The following is a 21,409-nucleotide window of genomic DNA, read 5'->3' on the forward strand; positions in this document are numbered from 1 at the left end:
TATAAATAAATGTGTACATGTATGTGTAGTGTGACCTAAGTGTAAGTAGAAGTAGCAAGACATGCCTGTAATCTTGCATATTTATGAGACAGACAAAAGACATCAGCAATCCTACCATCATGTAAAACAATCACAGGCTTTCGTTTTACACTCACTTGGCAGGACGGTAGTACCTCCCTGGATGGTTGCTGTCTACCAACCTACTACCTACACTAATCCTAATACATAGTACTAATTAAAACTAGTTAAGATAATAGTACATAGTAATTATACTGTACTTAAAACTAAACATGGAATAGTGGTTAGCTGTTTTACAATCTTATTTGAACTTAATAAACAAAACTTTCTTAGTAGCCTCACTTGCCACTTTCATCTTGTTTCTTTACTCACTTCCTACTCATAGCTCTTAATACATGATAATACATCTTATCCCTTCTTATGCCAGTCATCAACCTTTTTATTACATTTTATGATCGTACAGTCAACATAATCATAAAATATTCTCCATGTCTGACACCTCTGCTTCCTTAGTGAGCCTCTCACCACATTTGTTCTTTGTATTTCTCAACAATTGATTCATTATTTTGTTTGCTCCTATTTTAGCACTCCTTCACCACTATATGAAGCTTCTCTTTTTAGCAGTCCTTCATCACTGTTGAAGCATCTCTTTTTAGCACTTCTTCATTACTGGTTGAAGCTCCTCTTTATAATGCTACCACTGGTTGAAGCTTCTCATCTTAGCACTTCTTCACCACTGATTGAAACTTCTCTTTTTTTTCTGTACAACTCTACTACTGGTTGAAGCTTCTCTTTTTCCATAACATATGTGCCTTCTTTATCTGTATGTTGCCTTGTGTTACTCTACCTTCTTTGTCTGTATGTTATCTTCATGAAGCATGTTTTCATTTGTATACCATCCTGTACCTACCATCCTGTGCCAACCATCCTGTACCTACCATCCTGTACCTACCATCCTGTACCTACCATCCTGTACCTACAATCCTGTACCTACAATCCTGTACCTATAATCCTGTACCTACCAGCCTCAACCCACCATCCTGTAGCCACACATCTCTGCTACATACACACACCTGACTACATTATTAACTTGACAAAACTCCTCTCTAATATTTTCCTCATCATAGTCACACTAGTTAACATTTACTCCAATGTTGGTAAGTAAGACATGTGCAATAGCTAGGTATCCTTTTTCCAATAATTGTGCAAATGATAGTTTTCAGTATCAGTCTTTCTCTTTAATGCATTTACCCTCATTTACATTTTATGTTAAGATAAGATTTTCTTCAGATTTTTAACCCCGGAGGGTTAGCCACCCAGAATAACCCAAGAAAGTCAGTGCGTCATCGAGGACTGTCTAACTTATTTGCATTGGGGTCCTCAATCTTGTCCCCCAGGATGCGACCCACACCAGTCGACTAACACCCAGGTACCTCTTTGCTGCTAGGTGAGCATGACAACAGGTGTAAGGAAACGTGTCAAAATGTTTCTACCCCACCAGGAATTGAACCCAGGCCCTCCGTGTGTGAAGCGAGAGCTTTAGCCACCAGGACACCTATTGTGGCAGCGTGTTTGGAGTTTGGAGTTTGGGTTGATACCAGTATACTTAAAAGATGTACTGTGGTGAATAGCTCAGTAAGCCTGTTAATGCGATTTTGCAAGTTAGTATATACAGGAGGGCTCTGTGTTACAGCGCTTTGGTTATACAGACATTTCAAATTATACCCAGAAATGTTTATGCGGCTCCTGATTCACTACTACGGCATCCGTGTGCCACCCATCCACTTTGTTTACATCCAATCCCACATTAGAGCAAAAAACTAATGTGAAGGACTTGGAAGTAATAATATCAGAGGATCTCAATTTCAAAGATCACAACAATGTATTCAAATTCAAATTTTATTTTTTTGCATAGTTTACAATATGTGACTGACATGTTATAAGGAGTCTACGTATTTCCATGCATAGTTTACAGTGTGTAATTACAATTGATTTGCTAAGTGCAAAGAAAGCCACTATCATGCCAAATCATTTTGGGCAGACTAAACCTAATGCTTTACAAACTACTTAATACTAGACAAATATAACATAGTTGGTTCGAATTGAACATTGTTTTTAATATATCAACAGTGGTAGTAATGGTTTAGCAGTAATTAAATTAGCAAATAGTTGAATAACAAGTTACAGTATTATATATTAACATATTATACATAAAGAGATTGAGACCATGCTAGTTTTGAAATAATCTTATAAAATTTGGCAATTTTTGGGTTGATAGTGGCAACAGCATATAGTGTTTGTGTTGTTCTACCACATCTGCTAGGAAAATGATAGGGTGGATAATGAGAACCTTCAAAACTAGGGATGCCAAGCCCATGATGATTCTCTTCAAATTGCTTGTTTTCTCTAGGCTGGAATATTTCTGTACACTAACAGCCCCTTTCAAAGCAGGCAAAATTGCAGACTTGGAGAATGTATAGAGAACTTTCACAGCATGTATAAGTATGATAAAGCACCTGAATTGCTGGGATTTATGCTCCCTGGAACACAGGTGAGAAAGATATATGATATACACTTTGAAAATCCTAGAGGGACTAGTCCCAAATTTGCACACGAAATCACTCCCTAAGAAAGCAAAAGACTGGGCAGGAGTTACAGCATCCTCCCAGTGAAAAGCAGGGATGCCACAAGTATGCTAAGAGACAACACAATAAGTGTCCAGGGGGCCCAAGACTGTTTAACAGCCTCTCAGCATACATAAGAGGGATTAAAAATGGACCCTTGTCTGTCTTCAAGAAGGTGCTGGACAGGCACCTCAAGTCAGTACCTGACCACCCGGGCTATGGTTCGTATATCAGTTTGTGTGCGGCCAGCAGTAACAGCCTGGTTGATCAGGCTCTGATCCACCACGAGGCCTGGTCACAGACCGGGCCATGGGGGCATTGATCCCCAAAACCCTCTCCAGGTATCCTTTTTGAGCTCAGCATCTCTCCCGGATTATGCCTTCAAACTTTCTGGAGTTTCAAATGTTTTAAAATTATTGTGTATTTTATATACAGTAGGGCCCTGCTTATACACCAGGTTAGGTTCCAGGCTACCGCCGTAAAGCAGAAATCACCGTAAAGTAGAACACCCTTTTTTTTCCACTTATAAATGCATATAAATGTAGATAACAAGTTTACACTAACATATATTAAGTTAGCAATAGAATTAAGCATTAAAAGCATAATAAAAAAGTAAAATACACAGTACACTTGTTACCCTAAAATATGAATGTGAATATGAATGTGTGAGAGGTGAGTGGCAGTGAAAAGTTTTTCCATGTCAGCAATAAGTCATTTTGTCTGACTTTTTTGGGTTATCCTAGGTTCTCTACACATATTCTGCTTTGTGTAACTGTATTTGATGGCTGTCTCAGCCATTGACATGCCTTGTTAGTAAGTTTATTCAGGTGTACACAAATACAGTTACATAGGTTATCATATATGTGTAGAGAACATAGGATAACCCAAAAAAGTCAGTTCACTGAGTTTAATCATTTCTAACTTGGCACTTAAAGTAAGAGGCTTACGACTCTTCTTTTTATCACAACTAAGCTTAGACGCCATCATCAACTAGGTAACGAAATAGTAAATGAGAGAGAACAAGATACACCGAGTTCAGACAACGTAAAAACACAAACTAAACGAGTGGTGGGTGCTCACTCAGTCAGGTGAAATAAATGCGTATTAATACATGTCCAATTTTAGTTCATTAACGTATGTTTGTAAGAGTTTGTGGAACTTTTACCTCACAATATTTATTTTTATTATAATAATAATTACCTCATAATACAAATACTCTTACATTGTGTACAAGTTGTACAAGTTAGTACATAAGAATAAATAAACAGCAACACTCCCATTCTCATGCAACACACCATTTTGAATGAATGATTTTATTATTATTATCATAATAAAAAAGAAGTGCTACATCCACAAGGGTCATGAATAGCTATAGAGTGAAGGTATATGAAAGGAATATTTTTCCACAGTTATCCCCCAGTAGATGGTGTTGGACTAAAGACAACGTAATTCTTCCGACACTCCTACAAGCCACTTCGTGGGTGTATGTATCATGTTTGTGTGTTATGTAACATGTTTCTTGTATAATTTTGAAAAAAATATCATAGATGGATTAATGGCAATGTCTATATTAAAGTAATATGCAACATTTAATACACCCAAGAGAGTATTATTATTATTATTTAAAGCAAAACACCGTAAAGTGGGGCCCTACTGTACACTCCTTTTGTGTTACAGTGACATCTAAGGGTAGCTGTGATAAAAAGAAGAGTTTTAAGGTTCTTTAAGTGCAGAGTTAAAAATGATTCAACTCAGTGAACAGGGTATGTCCATGGCTGAGATAGTACAGTACTGATAATTATACTTATGTGTACCTCTTCCTTAATAACCTTTATTTGTTCAGTGCTTAGTTATGATTATAATAATACTAATGTACCTTTAAATAAACTTACTGTGCTGGCATGCAGGTACATTAAAATCACTATTTAGCATCATTACAAAGTAGGAACAGCTACACCAGGTGAGCAAGTAGCTAAGAGTGTCTCACTAAGTGTGTTGAAAATGCAGTAACATAATAATAATAACCCCTAAAGGTCCAAACATTTATATACATTCTCTCGCCCAGTGCCGTGAATATATTTTTTTTTTTTTTTTTTTTTTTTAAATAGAAATTTTTTTTCTAAGTGTTATAGGATTAAAATAAATAAATAAAAAAAATTACTGAAATATGAGGCTGCAAAGTTGGCACTTAATGCTCACCTGATGGCAACATCGAGTCCTGCTGCTTGCAGAAGTGTTGCCGATGTACCTTTTTTTCTTATTTTTATATTTTATATAATTTTTATGTTCTGATGATTACAATTTATAGTAGGTCTTGTCATTTCATTACCAATCTTTGTTCTGACACTAATATTAGTACTGTTATTGTACTCAAATTGTCACAAACACATTGACAGGTGGACATTTACACCTGCCTTGGTTATTTACTATTGTCTAGGAATATATACAAAGTATTTATAGGTCCCAGCAATGTTTTGGATACATGGGAGTATAGAAGAAGAAGGAAGAAGAAAGATGAAGAAAGAAGAAGTAGTAGTAGTTTCCATGACAAGCATCTGGGAGGGCAGTGATAAGATGAGGGGTGACATTTGATGAGCATTGGCAGGGTGTAGAGATAAGATGAGATAAGGGATGACATTTGATGGACACCAGTGAGGGTGCAGCAATAAGATAAGGGGTGACATTTAATGAGTGTTGATGAGATATGGGGTGACATTTGATAAGTGTCGATGAGATATGGGGTGACATTTGATGAGCGTTGATATCTGTCTCTGCTTATTTCTCTGTCTGCTTGTCTCTCTTTCTGTCTCTGCTTGTCGCTCTCTCTCTGTCTCAGAGAGAGCCACTGTGAACCAACAGGTATTCTTATGCATTATATCTACGAGCACGGTATAGCATTTCGGATTTTTTAGGTTATCCTAGGTAATTTACACTATAATTGTATTTGTGTACCCGTGAGACAGAGATAAAAAGAGATAGAGACAGAGGCAGAGACAGACAGACTCTGAACTTGGGATCAACATCACTTTCCTCTTAAAAGGAGAGTGTGAATATGACTGTTTGCTCTAGCTGGCGCTCAGTCTAACTGGCCCTTCCATAAGGTAAGTGGTCCTAGATTTTTTTTAATAAGGTGCACACAGAGTGTTTAGACCCATTCTATGCTGACCAGGCATCTCAGGCCAATCGTGCCAAATTTGGAGGCAGGAAAAATAAAATGTATATATATGCGTTTGGGGCGCTAGCGGTAAGAGCGTATATACACATTTGGACCATTTAGGGGTTAATATTGATGATAATAATAATACTAATTGCTCTGGAGTGCTTTAAATATTATATATTACATTATTATAGACATTTTCATTAATTCATCTATAACATAATCCAGGGTATGTTGCTGTATTGCATTAATGTGAAGATAATTTGTTTAGTGTCACTAGTCACCGCAAGGTTACTACATGGCCATCTGAGTCGATCTGACCTCATCTATTACAGATGTGTCCACCCAAAACACTAGTTTTACATATGATAAAATATTGATAAGCACCGAGTTCAGACAACGTAAAAACACAAACTGAACGAGTGGTGGGCGATCACTCGGTCGGGTGAAATAAATGCGTATAAATACATGTCCAATTTTAGTTCATTAACATGTTCGGGAGAGGGGTGGGATTAAATTATGGGGAATCAAATACAAAATGGGAATTGACACAGTTGCTTTTTGCTGATGATACTGTGCTCATGGGAGATTCTAAAGAAAAATTGCAAAGGTTAGTGGATGATTTTGAGAGTGTGTGTAAAGGTAGAAAGTTGAAAGTGAACATAGAAAAGAGTTAGGTGATGATGGTATCAAATGATTTAGATAAAGAAAAATTGGATATCAAATTGAGGAGGAGGAGTATGGAAGAAGTGAATGTTTTCAGATACTTGGGAGTTGATGTGTCAGCGGATGGATTTATGAAGGATGAGGTTAATCATAGAATTGATGAGGGGAAAAAAGGTGAGTGATGCGTTGAGGTATATGTGGAGACAAAAAACGTTATCTATGGAGGCAAAGAAGGGAATGTATGAAAGTATAGTAGTACCAACACTCTTATATGGGTGTGAAGCTTGGGTTGTGAATGCAGCAGCTAGGAGGCAGCTGGAGGCAGTGGAGATGTCATGTCTAAGGGCAATGTGTGGTGTAAATATTATGCAGAAAATTCGGAGTGTGGAAATTAGGAGAAGGATTGGAGTTAATAAAAGTATTAGTCAGAGGGCTGAAGAGGGGTTGTTGAGGTGGTTTGGTCATTTAGAGAGAATGGATCAAAGTAGAATGACATGATGAGCATATAAATCTGTAGGGGAAGGAAGGTGGGGTAGGGGTTGCCCTCGAAAAGGTTGGAGGGAGGGGGTAAAGGAGGTTTTGTGGGCGAGGGGCTTGGACTTCCAGCAAGCATGCGTGAGCGTGTTAGATAGGAGTGAATGGAGACGAATGGTATTTGGGATCTGACGATCTGTTGGAGTGTGAGCAGGGTAATATTTAGTGAAGGGATTCAGGGAAACTGGTTATTTTTATATAGCTGGACTTGAGTCCTGGAAATGGGAAGTACAATGCCTGCACTCTAAAGGAGGGGTTCGGGATATTAGCAGTTTGGAGGCATATGTTGTGTATCTTTATAGGTATATGCTTCTAAACTGTTGTGTTCTGAGCACCTCTGCAAAACCAGTGATTATGTGTGAGTGAGGTGAAAGTGTTGAATGATGATGAAAGTATTTTCTTTTTGGGGATTTTCTTTCTTTTTGGAGTCACCCTGCCTCAGTGGGAGACAGCTGACTTGTTAAAAAAAAAAAAATTACTGTACTTACCTCACGATACAAATACTCTTATATTGTGTACAAGTTGTACAAGTTAGTACATAAGAATAAACAGCAACACTCCCATTCTCCTGCAACACACCATTTTGAGTGAATGATGATAGTATTATTATAATCATAATAAAAAAGAAGCACTAAACCCACAAGGGTCAAGAATAGCTATAGATAGAGTAAAATATACGAAAGGAATATTTTTCTACAGTTATTCCCCAGTAGCTGGTGTTGGACTAGAGAAAACATAATTTTTCCAACACTCCTACAAGTCACTTGGTGGGTGTATGTATCATGTTTGTGTGTTATGTAACATGTTTCTTGTGGCTACTACTACTCACTAAAAGATAAAGATGAAAATATTTTAAGGTATGTAAAGAGTATACTGTATATGCATTTTACCGTTTTGTTTTTTAGGCCTAGTTCTATTGTTCATGTAATATATGATATGCATATAAAAGCGAAAATCAAGGGTGATTCACTTTATGGCGATTTTTGCTTTACGGCAGTAGCCTGGAACCTAACCTGCCATATAATTGGGGCCCTCCTATAACATAGTTGTTGTGGCATGCCCATATAGCTTGTCAGGTGCATACTGCTGTTGTATGGGACAAGAGTTTTCAGTACATTATAACTGCTGAGAGATTTCTTTGTGCAGTGTGTGTATTTCTTGATAAGTTGAAAGCCTGAAACTAAGAATAATTCTGACATTTTACCAGAGGGCTCTTGCATAACCTGACATGGACTCTTCATAAGGCTAAACAAGAACCAGGAGAAATTGAGGTATTTCTTGTATAATGTGTTCATTGATAACAATAGTTCTCTGCTCTGTCAGTATCATTCATTATTATCATCACTCTATTTCTTACTGTTTATTTTTTAAGTATGTAATGGCAATTTTTCTTCTCAGATGAAGCGTCTGAGTGCACTAGATAAGGCATTTGATCTGGACTTTCTGGAAGCATCTGTCATTGCTGCTCTGCATGCTCTGGCTTCCACTGTGGCAGACATCAAGGAGGCTTCTCAAGCTCTTGTCAAGGAGGGAGAAGAGGTAACAAAAAAAAAAGTGTTCCATAGAGTAAATTACTGTGGCAAGGTAATTCCAGTACAGCTGCTGACATTGTTATATTTAGAGAATGTAATCTTAAGTATTATAGCAGATCTTAACCATGTTAAAATTGTATGATATATACTGTTACAAAACAGTTTTTCTTACAGAGTTCATAGTATCAGAACTTTCTGTTGACTTAATATTGGTTTTAGGTGATTTACTGTAGTAGATTCCCAGGCATAAATACATACCACAGGTGATTGTAATATCTGTGTAGACCACTTCTACATTTTGTTTTTTGTCCTTTGAAATTTTCTTGTAATGGTTTAGAAGCTATGCCAAGCATGATCTTCTTGTTCTTAATCCATCTTGGTTTGGGTTGTGCAGATCATGTTGTCCATAAAATTTGTGATTTGGCATTTTATCACTTTTCAGAGACTTTTTTGCAAGTGGTCTAATGGCAATCAGTCTGTACTTTTTTTTAAACTTCTGTTATTTCACCTAGATATGAGCTCTATCTACAAAGAATACTAAGTGCTCATGATATTTTGCAGTTCATTATAAATAAAGAACATCTGGCCCATTTGCTGCATGTGTGAGCATGATTTCTATTTCTTTTTCAAATTCTTTGAGATTTATGTTTACGTTACGTTAATTTGTAGGGAAGTTGGATGTAATGAAAAAGTGTTTTCTATCCTCCACTATACTTTCACCTTGTGGATTGCTGAATAATGATTTATACTTGTCCTTTAAGATTTCTCTCTCTCTCTCTTTTTTTTTTGTCATCAGTGTATGACCCTCCTGTGAGTGATGGGCAAATTCCACAGGTGGTTCTTGACTCAGATTTCATGTATGTTTACCTGGAGTTTACCTGGAGAGAGTTCCGGGGGTCAACGCCCCCGCGGCCCGGTCTGTGACCAGGCCTCCTGGTGGATCAGAGCCTGATCAACCAGGCTGTTGCTGCTGGCTGCATGCAAACCAACGTACGAGCCACAGCCCGGCTGGTCAGGAACCGACTTTAGGTGCTTGTCCAGTGGCAGCTTGAAGACTGCCAGGGGTCTGTTGGTAATCCCCCTTATGTATGCTGGGAGGCAGTTGAACAGTCTGGGGCCCCTGACACTTATTGTATGGTCTCTTAACATGCTAGTGACACCCCTGCTTTTCATTGGGGGGATGTTGCATCGTCTGCCAAGTCTTTTGCTTTCGTAGTGAGTGATTTTTGTGTGCAAGTTCGGTACTAGTCCCTCTAGGATTTTCCAGGTGTATATAATCATGTATCTCTCCCGCCTGCATTCCAGGGAATACAGGTTTAGGAACCTCAAGCGCTCCCAGTAATTGAGGTGTTTTATCTCCGTTATGCGCGCCGTGAAGGTTCTCTGTACATTTTCTAGGTCAGCAATTTCACCTGCCTTGAAAGGTGCTGTTAGTGTGCAGCAATATTCCAGCCTAGATAGAACAAGTGACCTGAAGAGTGTCATCATGGGCTTGGCCTCCCTAGTTTTGAAGGTTCTCATTATCCATCCTGTCATTTTTCTAGCAGATGCGATTGATACAATGTTATGGTCCTTGAAGGTGAGATCCTCCGACATGATCACTCCCAGGTCTTTGACGTTGGTGTTTCGCTCTATTTTGTGGCCAGAATTTGTTTTGTACTCTGATGAAGATTTAATTTCCTCGTGTTTACCATATCTGAGTAATTGAAATTTCTCATCGCTGAACTTCATATTGTTTTCTGCAGCCCACTGAAAGATTTGGTTGATGTCCGCCTGGAGCCTTGCAGTGTCTGCAATGGAAGACACTGTCATGCAGATTCGGGTGTCATCTGCAAAGGAAGACACGGTGCTGTGGCTGACATCCTTGTCTATGTCGGATATGAGGATGAGGAACAAGATGGGAGCGAGTACTGTGCCTTGTGGAACAGAGCTTTTCACCGTAGCTGCCTCGGACTTTACTCTGTTGACGACTACTCTCTGTGTTCTGTTAGTGAGGAAATTATAGATCCATCGACCGACTTTTCCTGTTATTCCTTTAGCACGCATTTTGTGCACTATTACGCCATGGTCACACTTGTCGAAGGCTTTTGCAAAGTCTGTATATATTACATCTGCATTCTTTTTGTCTTCTAGTGCATTTAGGACCTTGTCGTAGTGATCCAATAGTTGAGACAGACAGGAGCGACCTGTTCTAAACCCATGTTGCCCTGGGTTGTGTAACTGATGGGTTTCTAGATGGGTGGTGATCTTGCTTCTTAGGACCCTTTCAAAGATTTTTATGATATGGGATGTTAGTGCTATTGGTCTGTAGTTCTTTGCTGTTGCTTTACTGCCCCCTTTGTGGAGTGGGGCTATGTCTGTTGTTTTTAGTAACTGTGGGACGACCCCCGTGTCCATGCTCCCTCTCCATAGGATGGAAAAGGCTCGTGATAGGGGCTTCTTGCAGTTCTTGATGAACACGGAGTTCCATGAGTCTGGCCCTGGGGCAGAGTGCATGGGCATGTCATTTATCGCCTGTTCGAAGTCATTTGGCGTCAGGATAACATCGGATAGGCTTGTGTTAACCAAATTCTGTGGCTCTCTCATAAAAAATTCATTTTGATCTTCGACTCTCAGTCTGGTTAGCAGCTTGCTAAAAACTGACTCATATTGGGACTTGAGTAGCTCACTCATTTCCTTGCTGTCATCTGTGTAGGACCCATCTTGTTTAAGTAGGGGCCCAATACTGGACGTTGTTCTCGACTTTGATTTGGCATAGGAGAAGAAATACTTTGGGTTTCTCGATTTCATTTATGGCTTTTAGTTCTTCCCGCGATTCCTGACTCTTATAAGATTCCTTTAGCTTAAGTTCGATGCTTGCTATTTCTCTGACCAGTGTCTCCCTACGCATTTCAGATATATTGACCTCTTTTAGCCGCTCTGTTATTCTTTTCCTTCGCCTGTAAAGGGAGCGCCTGTCTCTTTCTATTTTACATCTACTCCTCCTTTTTCTTAGAGGAATAAGCCTTGTGCATACATCGAGTGCCACCAAGTTAATCTGTTCTAGGCATAAGTTTGGGTCTGTGTTGCTTAGTATATCTTCCCAGCTTATATCGGTTAGGACTTGGTTTACTTGGTCCCACTTTATGTTTTTGTTATTGAAGTTGAATTTGGTGAATGCTCCCTCGTGACTAGTCTCATTATGTCGGTCTGGGGCTCCACGCATACATGTCTGAACCTCAATTATGTTGTGATCTGAGTATATTGTTTTTGATATGGTGACATTTCTTATCAGATCATCATTGTTAGTGAAGATGAGGTCTAGTGTATTCTCCAGTCTAGTAGGCTCTATTATTTGCTGGTTTAAATGTGTAGAAATATTAAGGGCCTTTTGCAGTTTCCTGGATGGCTTTTTGTTCTGTTATTTCTAAAGATTTTTTTTTAATTTTTGAGGCACCTATCTTTCTTCCTTATCTGTTCCATGAACTCCTCAGCAGTTGATAATGGTTTATATACAAGAATAATTACTAGATTCTTGACCTCCACTTTCATACTTAGTACTTCTACTTAATCATTGATGAATTTAACAGTTCTGCACAGCAAAATGTGCCATGCACCTTGCCCTATGACTTTCACATCTATAAACATTGTGGATTTTTGCTCTTATCTCACTACCCAAAACATCCCTTCTAAATGTCTTTATAAATGCTCTAAACACAATAGTTGGTTCTTTGAGGATCTTATTTATTTATTAACTATTATTAATATTTGTTATCAAACCTTAAATGTTGGCTAAAAAAGGAAGAAGGATTTACCAATTTCATTGTTTAATAATGAGAATAAAACAGTAATAATAATACAAATTTTATTTCAAATCAGTATGGGTATATACTGTACATAATATGCACAGCATCTTGGGAAAATTTAGACTAAAATTGTGTAACGCTAAAAAACTACGTAGTTGTGTTTTTGTGTAGTACAGTGGAACCTCAGTACTCGAGCTTAATTTGTTCTAGAAGGCTGTTTGAGTGCTGATCTATTCGAGTACCAAATGAATTTTTTCCAATCAATTTTCTTTTTGGTTGGCTATTATCACTAATCTTCTTAGGCCCCCATGACTTATTTATACAAATAATATAAAAAAACACGAAGAAACACTAAGTAGTTTACAGCGAAGTTCTGGCAGGTTGTGTAGTCGAGGGCTGAGCAAATGGTCGACTACTGAATGATTATTTTTACTTAACAAAGTGTTTGAAAACTGAATTGTTCAAGTAGGGAGCTGTTCGAGTACTGAGGTTCCATCATATTTACATGAAGTTAAAAATAATAGTTAATATACAAGGTACAATATTATTCATTAAAATTGATCAATTGTAATTGACAAGGTGTAAGAGATTGTATGATTATATATAATATTAACCCTTTCAGGGTCCGTCCCGTAGATCTACGGCTTTACATTCAGGGTCCAAACCGTAGATCTACGCCAAAATTCTAGCGGCGCCAAATTTAGCACGAGAAGGCTGGTAGGCCTACATCTGAGAGAATGGGTCTGGGTGGTCAATGTGCACACCATAGAAAAAATCTGGACGCCCGCATGGCATTGTGGGAACGCCGGCAAAGTAGCTTTGTTCATAGTGCCTGGCAACAAGGAAGCTCTCACTCCCCACTCACTCTCCGGGCGAATTCTGACTCTCCTCTTCACAACTTACAGTTCTAAGACTGATGGAAGTGGAGCTGAAGACGAATTCTATGGTTTTGAACCATATGGTACCATTGTGCCATATGGTACAATGGTACCATATGGTACAGTGGTGCCATGTCATACAATGGTATCATATGGTATAATGGTACCATATGGTACAATGTACCATATAGTACATTGTACCATATGGTACATTATACCATTTGGTACTGGGTACAGGGACCCTAATGGAAATAAGTCTGTCTGACTCTTTTGGGTTATCCTAGGTTCTCCAAACATATGCTGCTAAGTATGATATTCTATGTAACTTTATTTGTGTATAACTAAATAAACTTACTTATGATGCCACATGCACTTGAGTAAGTTTATTCAGGTGTACAGGAATACAATTACATAGATTATCATACATAGCAGCATACATATAAAATCTTAGGATAATCCAAAAAAGTCAGGGTGACTTATTTCAATAGTTATCCCTGTATCTGTACCATATGGTGTCCTGTACTGTATGGTACCCTGTACCATATGGTACCCTGTGCCATATGGTAACCCTGTACCATCTGGTAACCCTGTACCATATGGTACCCTGTACCATATGTTATCCTGTACTGCATGGTACCCTATACCATATAGTACAATGTACCATATGGTAACCCTGTACCATATGGTAACCCTGTACCATATGGTAACCCTGTACCATATGGTAACCCTGTACCATATGGTACCCTGTACCATATGGTACCCTGTACCATATGGTACCCTGCACCATATGGTACCCTGCACCATATGTTATCCTATACTGCATGGTACCCTATACCATGTAGTACAATGTACCATATGGTACCCTGTACCATATGATACTGTGTACCATATGGTCAATAGGTGTTGGTGGCATGAGACACCAGCCAAGACTGAGTGAGTGGCGACACAAGCTAGCTACTGACTCCGCAGTTTCCCAGACAAAGTGCTTTGTCATCCACCTCAAGGAACACGTCAGGTTCCTGTACACTTGTAAATATATAATAGAACATTACTAATATACAACATTTTTGCATATTTTTGTTGTAAACAACTATTGTAAACAAAATAATAATGAAAATATTATTGTTTATTGTGTTGAATGCAACAGTACCATATGGTACAATGAACAATATGGTATCATTGTACTGTGTGGTAAAATGTACCATATGGTACCATTGCATCATATGGTACCATAAGGTACCATTGCACCATATCATACCATTGTATATGGTATCATTGTACCAAATGGTGCCATTGTACCATATGGTACCATTGTATCATATGGTACCATTGTATCATATGGTACCATTGTATCATGTGCCATTGTGCCATATTGTACCATATGGTACCATTGTATCATATGGTGCCATTGTACCATATGGTACAATTGCACCCTATGGCACCATTGTACCATATGGTACAATTGCACCCTATGGCACCATTGTACCATATGGTACCATTGTATTCAACACAATAACCACACTAATATTTTCATCATTTTGTTTACAATAAACTTGTAAACAAGTTTTGTAAGCAATATAATGATAAACAAATTAGTGCAGTTATTGCGTGGAATACAATGAGTGTACACTAATACAATATACATTATACTGGTCTCACAGGCCACAAATGTTATTAGAAAAAAAAAAAAAAAGAAAATAGTATAAAAAACGTAAAATAAAAAAATGGGATTTTGCGGAAGTCACTGATGTTGCCGCCACCGGGTCATTTTGGGTCAACTTCCCACCGCTGTATCTCGGTAAGTACTGATAAGAAATTTTTGTTTTTTTTTGTCTTATTACCTTCACAAAAATATACTCTTTAATTCTGTAAGAAAAAATAATTTTTTTTTTTTTTTTTTTTTTTTCAAAATTTCTTGGACACTGGAGCACCACTTCAGATTTTGGCCTTGGACCCTGAAGGGGTTAAAATATACTATAGTACAATACAGTACAATGCAAAACAAGTTATCTGAAGATAACAATCAATTATATTGATTACTTACTGAAAAAAAAAAACTCATTATTAACACAGTATCAAAATGAAGGGTCAGGGACACAAAATAGGAAAGTTATTTGGGTATAAATATAGTGGAGGTGAGAAGTGCATAAGAATGTTGGAAACAAGCTGAACAGGCAGGTTACAGAATGATATTTTGACCTTTATATTTGATTATTATAAATCGAATCAAGTTCAGGTGTTTTTTTTAGCTCTGTAAGAAAAGCTTCAGGACTGGGTTTATTTATGCATTGAGTGCCCTGTATATAGCAAAGTACTAGATGTAGATGTTCTGTATGTTAGGTAAATTTAAACTTTTGAAAAGTGGGGTGTGTGTGTGTTGCCTGGAGCCTGATAGTGATCTTTCTGATACTTTGTAGCAACTTTTTATCATTATTAACCCATTAACCGTCCACACGTAGATCTACGCTTTCATTCACAGCACTATGAATATTTAAAAAAAAATAAAAAATGAAGAGGGTATTTTTCTGTTAAATTAAGACCAAAAAAAAAAAAAATTTAGCGTCAGTACTTATGGAGATATAAGGCCGCAAATTTGGCGCTGGATGCTCACCTGACAGCAACAGGGAGTCCTGCTGCTTCCAGAAGTGTTGCTGATATACCTGTTTTTCTCAGTTTTTTTTTTTTATTTTATTAACACATCGGCTGCTTCCCACCAAGACAGGGTGGCCTGAAAAAGAAAAACTTTCATCATTCACACCATCACTGTCTTGCCAGAGGCATGCTTACACTAAAGTTATAAAACTGCAACAGTAACACCCCTCCTTCACAGTGCAGACACTGTACTTCCCATCTCCAGAACTCATGGCTGGCCTGCCGGTTTCCCTGAATCCCTTCATAAATTTTACCCTGCTCACACTCCAACAGCACGTCAAGTCCTAAAAACCATTAGTCTCCATTCACTCTTATCAAATACACTCACGCATGCTTGCTGGAGGTTCAAGCCCCTCGCACACAAAACCTCCTTTACCCCCTCCTTCCAACTTTTCCTAGAGCAACCCCTACCCCGCATTCCCTCCACTACAGATTTATACACTCTTGAAGTCATTCTATTTTGTTCCATCCTCTCTACATGTCTGAAACACCTCAACAACCCTTCCTCAGACCTCTGGATAATAGTTTTGGTAATCCTGCACCTCCTCCTACTCTCCTACTGTGGTGTATTCACACCACACATTACCTTCAGACATGACATCTCCACTGCCTTCAGCCTTTTTTTTTTTAATTTATAATTTTTTATGTTCTGATAATTTATAGTAGTTTCTGTGATTTTATAGCCAATCTTTGTTCTGACACTAATATTAGGTACTGAAATAGTACTCAAATAATCAGACACACTGACAGATGAACATTTTCACCTCTCTTGGTCACATACTATTGTCTAGAAATATATACAAAGTATTTATGGGTCCCAGCAATGTTTTAGACACGCTGAAGTATATATGAAACTCCCTGAAGCACAATGTAAGACGAGTATCACTCCGCTGCTGATAGTGCAGCAGTGGAGTGACATATTATGATCGTACACTGCCTTGGCTTTATTTGTTTTCACTGTTAAACATAAACATGTCTGTCTGTCTGTCTAGCTAGCTCTGTCTCTGTTTATCTGTATTTCTGTCTGCCTGTCTCTGTCTGCTTATCTCTTTCTGTCTCAGAGCCACTCATGAATCAACAGGTATTATATATGATGCAGAGTCGTCATGTCTGATTCCTGATCAACTGAAAATGCGTATTACTTGCCAGTCATGCTTATTATGCCTTTTATCTACATGTACAGTATAGCACTTTGTCTGGATTTTTTGGGTTATCCTAGGTAATTTACACTGTATAATTGTACTTGTTATAGGTAGTAGGTTAGTAGACAGCAACCGCCCAGGGAGGTACTACCGTCCTGCCAAGTGAGTGTAAAACGAAAGCCTGTAATTGTTTTACATGATGGTAGGATTGCTGGTGTCCCTTTTTCTGTCTCATAAACATGCAAGATTTCAGGTACATCTTGCTACTTCTACTTACACTTACGTCACACTACACATACATGTACAAGCATATATATACATACCCCTCTGGGTTTTCTTCTATTTTCTTTCTGGTTCTTGTTCTTGTTTATTTCCTCTTATCTCCATGGGGAAGTGGAACAGAATTCTTCCTCCGTAAGCCATGCGTGTTGTGGGAGGCCACTAAAATGTTGGGAGCAAGGGGCTAGTAACCCCTTCTCTTGTATATATTACTAAATTTAAAAGGCAAAACTTTCGTTTTTCCTTTTGAGCCACCCCACCTCAGTGGGATATGGCTGGTGCATTGAAAGAAGAAGAAATTGTACTTGTGTGTACCTGAGTTAGACAGTGACAGAGACAGATAGACAGTGACAGAGCCAGAGATAGGCAGAGATGGAGATAGAGACAGCCAAACTCGATCAGACAGCCAGCCGGGTTGCCGAACACATATTACACGTTCCAGAATTGTTTTTCTTTGCTAAGGGCATAGGTTATACAATGTGGCACAAATATTGCACATTGGTTATCGATTTCTTTTATATTTCCTCAGCTACTTGTGGCCATATCCATCTCAGTCACTAAACTAGGGGTCAACATCACTTTCCTCTTAAAAGGGAAATGTTAATATAACATGGCATTAGTGAATCCCTGGTGTTTGCCACACTGCTTGCTCTAGCTGGCACTCCATTGAACTGGTGCTCCCACAAGGTACTAAGTGGACCCAATTTTTTTAGTACTGCACACACCAAATGTTAAGACCCATTCTATACTGACCAGGCATCTCAGGCCAGTCATGCCAAATTTGGAGGCAAGGAAAATAAAAAGTTGATCTTCGTTTTGAACACTAGTGGTGAGACATAGATCTACGTTTGGACAGTTTAGGGGTTAAATTACTATCGCTTTTAAACAAAAAAATGTATTTTATCTTAGAATACCTTGAGGTTACAATGGGTGGTTTTACAATTTGTATGGTTACAGGTTAGTTATAGCTTTAGGAAAACATTGTATTACTACAATATTTTCTGGGACTTCTAGATGTTTTGTGTGTTCTGTAATTATGCATCACTGTTTCTGTCTCATCTGTGTTATTCTGTACCTGTGTTACTTACCTGTTAGTATGTAATCTATCTTCAGTTCCTCTACCCAGTTTTTATATGTGTATATCCATGTGTTTCCAAGAGAAACTTTTTTGTGCTCTATTGTTAATATTTAACATATATATTAACCCTTTGACTGTTTTGGTCGTATATATACGTCTTATGAGCCAGTGTTTCAGACGTATATATACTCAATAATTCTAGCGGCTTCAAATCAAGCGGAAGAAAGCTGGTAGGCCCACATGTGAGAGAATGGGTCTGTGTGGTCAGTGTGCACCACATAAAAAAAATCCTGCAGCACACAGTGCATAATGAGAAAAAAAACTGATCGGTTTTTTTTGGATTAAAACGCTGATTTTGAGGTGTATTTTCGTATAGTATTTATCAATGTATTTGCGTTTTCATGGTCTTAGGTGATAAAATGGAAAACATATTACAGAAATAGAGATGACTTTCATTACTTTGAAGATGAAAACGTCCTGGAAACTGAGCTCAAAGTAGCGGAAATGTTCGATTTTTACCAATGTTAAGGAGTAAACAAATCACACCACACGTCCAATACACGTCAACTGGGGAGTCTAATATTCTTTCACTAGTGCACTGATATTATTTATACCATTTTTACAATAATGCAGTAGTCTGCATAACAGTAAATTTTGTATTTTTTTGTATGAATAAAAAATCAAAATAGAAAGCAATAATAATATAAGAGGGGCCTAGAGATGTGACTAATGAACAGAGGATATGTTATTTTAGTGCCAAGAATGTCTACCTTGTTTATTCTGGACCCTATTTTGAAATTGGCATCTTTTTTAGTTTGCGTGAAATTGGCCAAATTGCCAATTTCTGACCACAATATTGGGTAGTCCAAATTGGTAAATGGGAGGTTTCTTGTACTCAGCTGATAGATAAAATGGAGTTCTAAAGAAATAGCTATGAGTTTAGTCAACTGGCACAAAGGAATTGGCTGAAAATAAGGCTCAAAGTCGGCAAAATCGCCGATACGCATATGTCGCCGAGACCGCTAACTTTGCGGGAGCGTAATTCCATGAGTTTTCGACCAAATTTCGAACTTTTGGTGTCATTACCATCGGGAAAAGATTCTCTTATCATTTCATAAGAAAAAAATAATATTTTTTTTTTTTCAAAAATTTAGCGACATAGAATGACAGTTTCAGAAAGGGGCCTGAAACAGTCAAAGGGTTAAACATGTGCCAAGTTCTCTCTCCTACAGAACCAGAAACATTTATTTTCTTGTTTTGATGGCTAACTGGTATTTACGCCTGTGGAATTTTACATAGCATATCCCACATTATCTGCATCTTGTGGTGTGTTTAAAACTCACTCTACACACTCCAGAAATTTTGTTCATTGATATTCTGACAGTTATTTAAGCTTTCTGTATTTTATAAAGAAAAACATTTAATTGATAGACTTGGCCACTTCTTCTTTCAACACACCGGCCGTATCCCACCGAGGCAGGGTGGCCCAAAAGGAAAAACGAAAGTTTCTCCTTTTACATTTAGTAATATATACAGGAGAACGGGTTACTAGACCCTTGCTCCTGGCATTTCAGTCGCCTCTTACAACACGCATGGCTTACGGAGGAAGAATTCTGTTCCACTTCCCCATGGAGGTAAGAGGAAATAAATAAGAACAACAACTAGAAAGAAAATAGAAGAAAACCCAGAGGGGTGTGTGTATACATATGCTTGTACATGTATGTGTAGTGTGACCTAAGTGCAAGTAGAAGTAGCAAGATGTACCTGAAATCTTGCATGTTTATGAGACAGACAAGACACCAGCAATCCTACCATCATGTAAAACAATTACAGGCTTTTGTTGTACACTCACTTGGCAGGACGGTAGTACCTCCCTGGGCGGTTGCTGTTTACCAACCTACTACCTAGGACTTGGCCACTTATCAGCTGTTAAAAGCCCTCTATCACAAATATATAACTCCAGTCTTATGCTTCAGATTCACAGTGTTCCAGACTGTGGAGCAGAATTCTTCTCCAGGCTGGGGGACTGATCAACTTAAACTTATTTCTCCAAGGTTGATGAAGTGATTACATCATCTTGACCTCACCACTACTCCTGGTGCTTCCAATTTATTCTCTCTGTATTTGACTGAAGAAGCCTACTGTGTAGGCAAAATGTTTCAAGAATAAGTTTGATGAAAAATGTACAAAATTATTCAGGCACAAAGTTAGTATTCTTGGTGCAATTTATGCATCTGCAATTTTGTCAACTGTGTCTTATTTTAAGCCATTTCCATTGCTCCATTTCACCATATCCTTAGCCATTTTGCTAGTATGCCTTTCACTATATTAAGCACAAGAAACCCCCATTTAACTGTTTGAACTACCCTATAAAATGCACAGAAGTTGGTAAATACCAATTTAAAATTAGTAAATACCAATTTGGTAAATAACAAGTTTGATAAATATGAAATTTGATATTTACCAGATTTGGCAAATTGGTATTTACCAAATTGGTATTTGGTAAATACCAATTTGGTAAATAAATTAGAGTCCATAATAAACAATGTAGACATTCCTGGCACTGAAACATTTCCTGTGTTCATTAGTCACATCCCCAGAGAGAGATTTTTTGGGAAATGTTGAGTGAATGCGTGGGGAGTTTTGAACCAAGTGTGAGAGTACTTGTGGTTGGGGATTTTAATGCTGAAATGGGTAAAAATGTTGTGGAGGGAGTAGTAGGTAAATTTGGGGTGCCAGGGATAAATGAAAATGGGGAGCCTTTAATTGAGCTATGTGTAGAAAGAGGTTTGGTAATAAGTAATAAATATTTTATGAAAAAGAGGATATATAAATATACAAGGTATGATATAGCACCTAATGAAAGTAGTTTGTTAGATTATGTATTGGTGGATAAAAGGTTGATGGGTAGGCTCCAGGATGTACACATTTATTGAGGGGTAACTGTTATATCAGATCATTATCTAGTTGTACCTACAGTTAGAGTAAGAGGTAGATGGGATAAGAGGAAAATGGCAACAAGTAAGAAGGAGGTGAAAGTGTATAAACTAAGGGAGGGGTTGAA

At 38.0% G+C, this 21,409-nt stretch overlaps 2 protein-coding genes across 6 annotated transcripts in view; one reads left to right on the forward strand and one right to left on the reverse strand.

Annotated features, from left to right (window-relative positions):
* LOC128692766 (clusterin-associated protein 1) overlaps positions 1 to 21,409 on the forward strand; it is a 149,678-nt gene that overhangs the window by 74,842 nt on the left and 53,427 nt on the right. For all 5 annotated transcript variants that reach the window (XM_070090054.1, XM_070090055.1, XM_053782122.2 and 2 more), the window contains one exon: positions 8,398 to 8,538. In XM_070090054.1, coding sequence (XP_069946155.1) covers positions 8,398 to 8,538 — 141 coding nt within the window. The remainder of the gene's footprint in view (positions 1 to 8,397; positions 8,539 to 21,409) is intronic.
* Trs31 (trafficking protein particle complex subunit 31) overlaps positions 15,133 to 21,409 on the reverse strand; it is a 105,208-nt gene continuing 98,931 nt past the window's right edge. Inside the window, exon 6 of the transcript XR_011392621.1 lies at positions 15,133 to 15,922. The gene's annotated coding sequence lies outside the window, so the exon portion shown is untranslated. The remainder of the gene's footprint in view (positions 15,923 to 21,409) is intronic.

Source organism: Cherax quadricarinatus, chromosome 30 (genome assembly GCF_038502225.1).
Source record: "Cherax quadricarinatus isolate ZL_2023a chromosome 30, ASM3850222v1, whole genome shotgun sequence".
Taxonomy (NCBI): Eukaryota; Metazoa; Arthropoda; class Malacostraca; order Decapoda; family Parastacidae; genus Cherax; species Cherax quadricarinatus.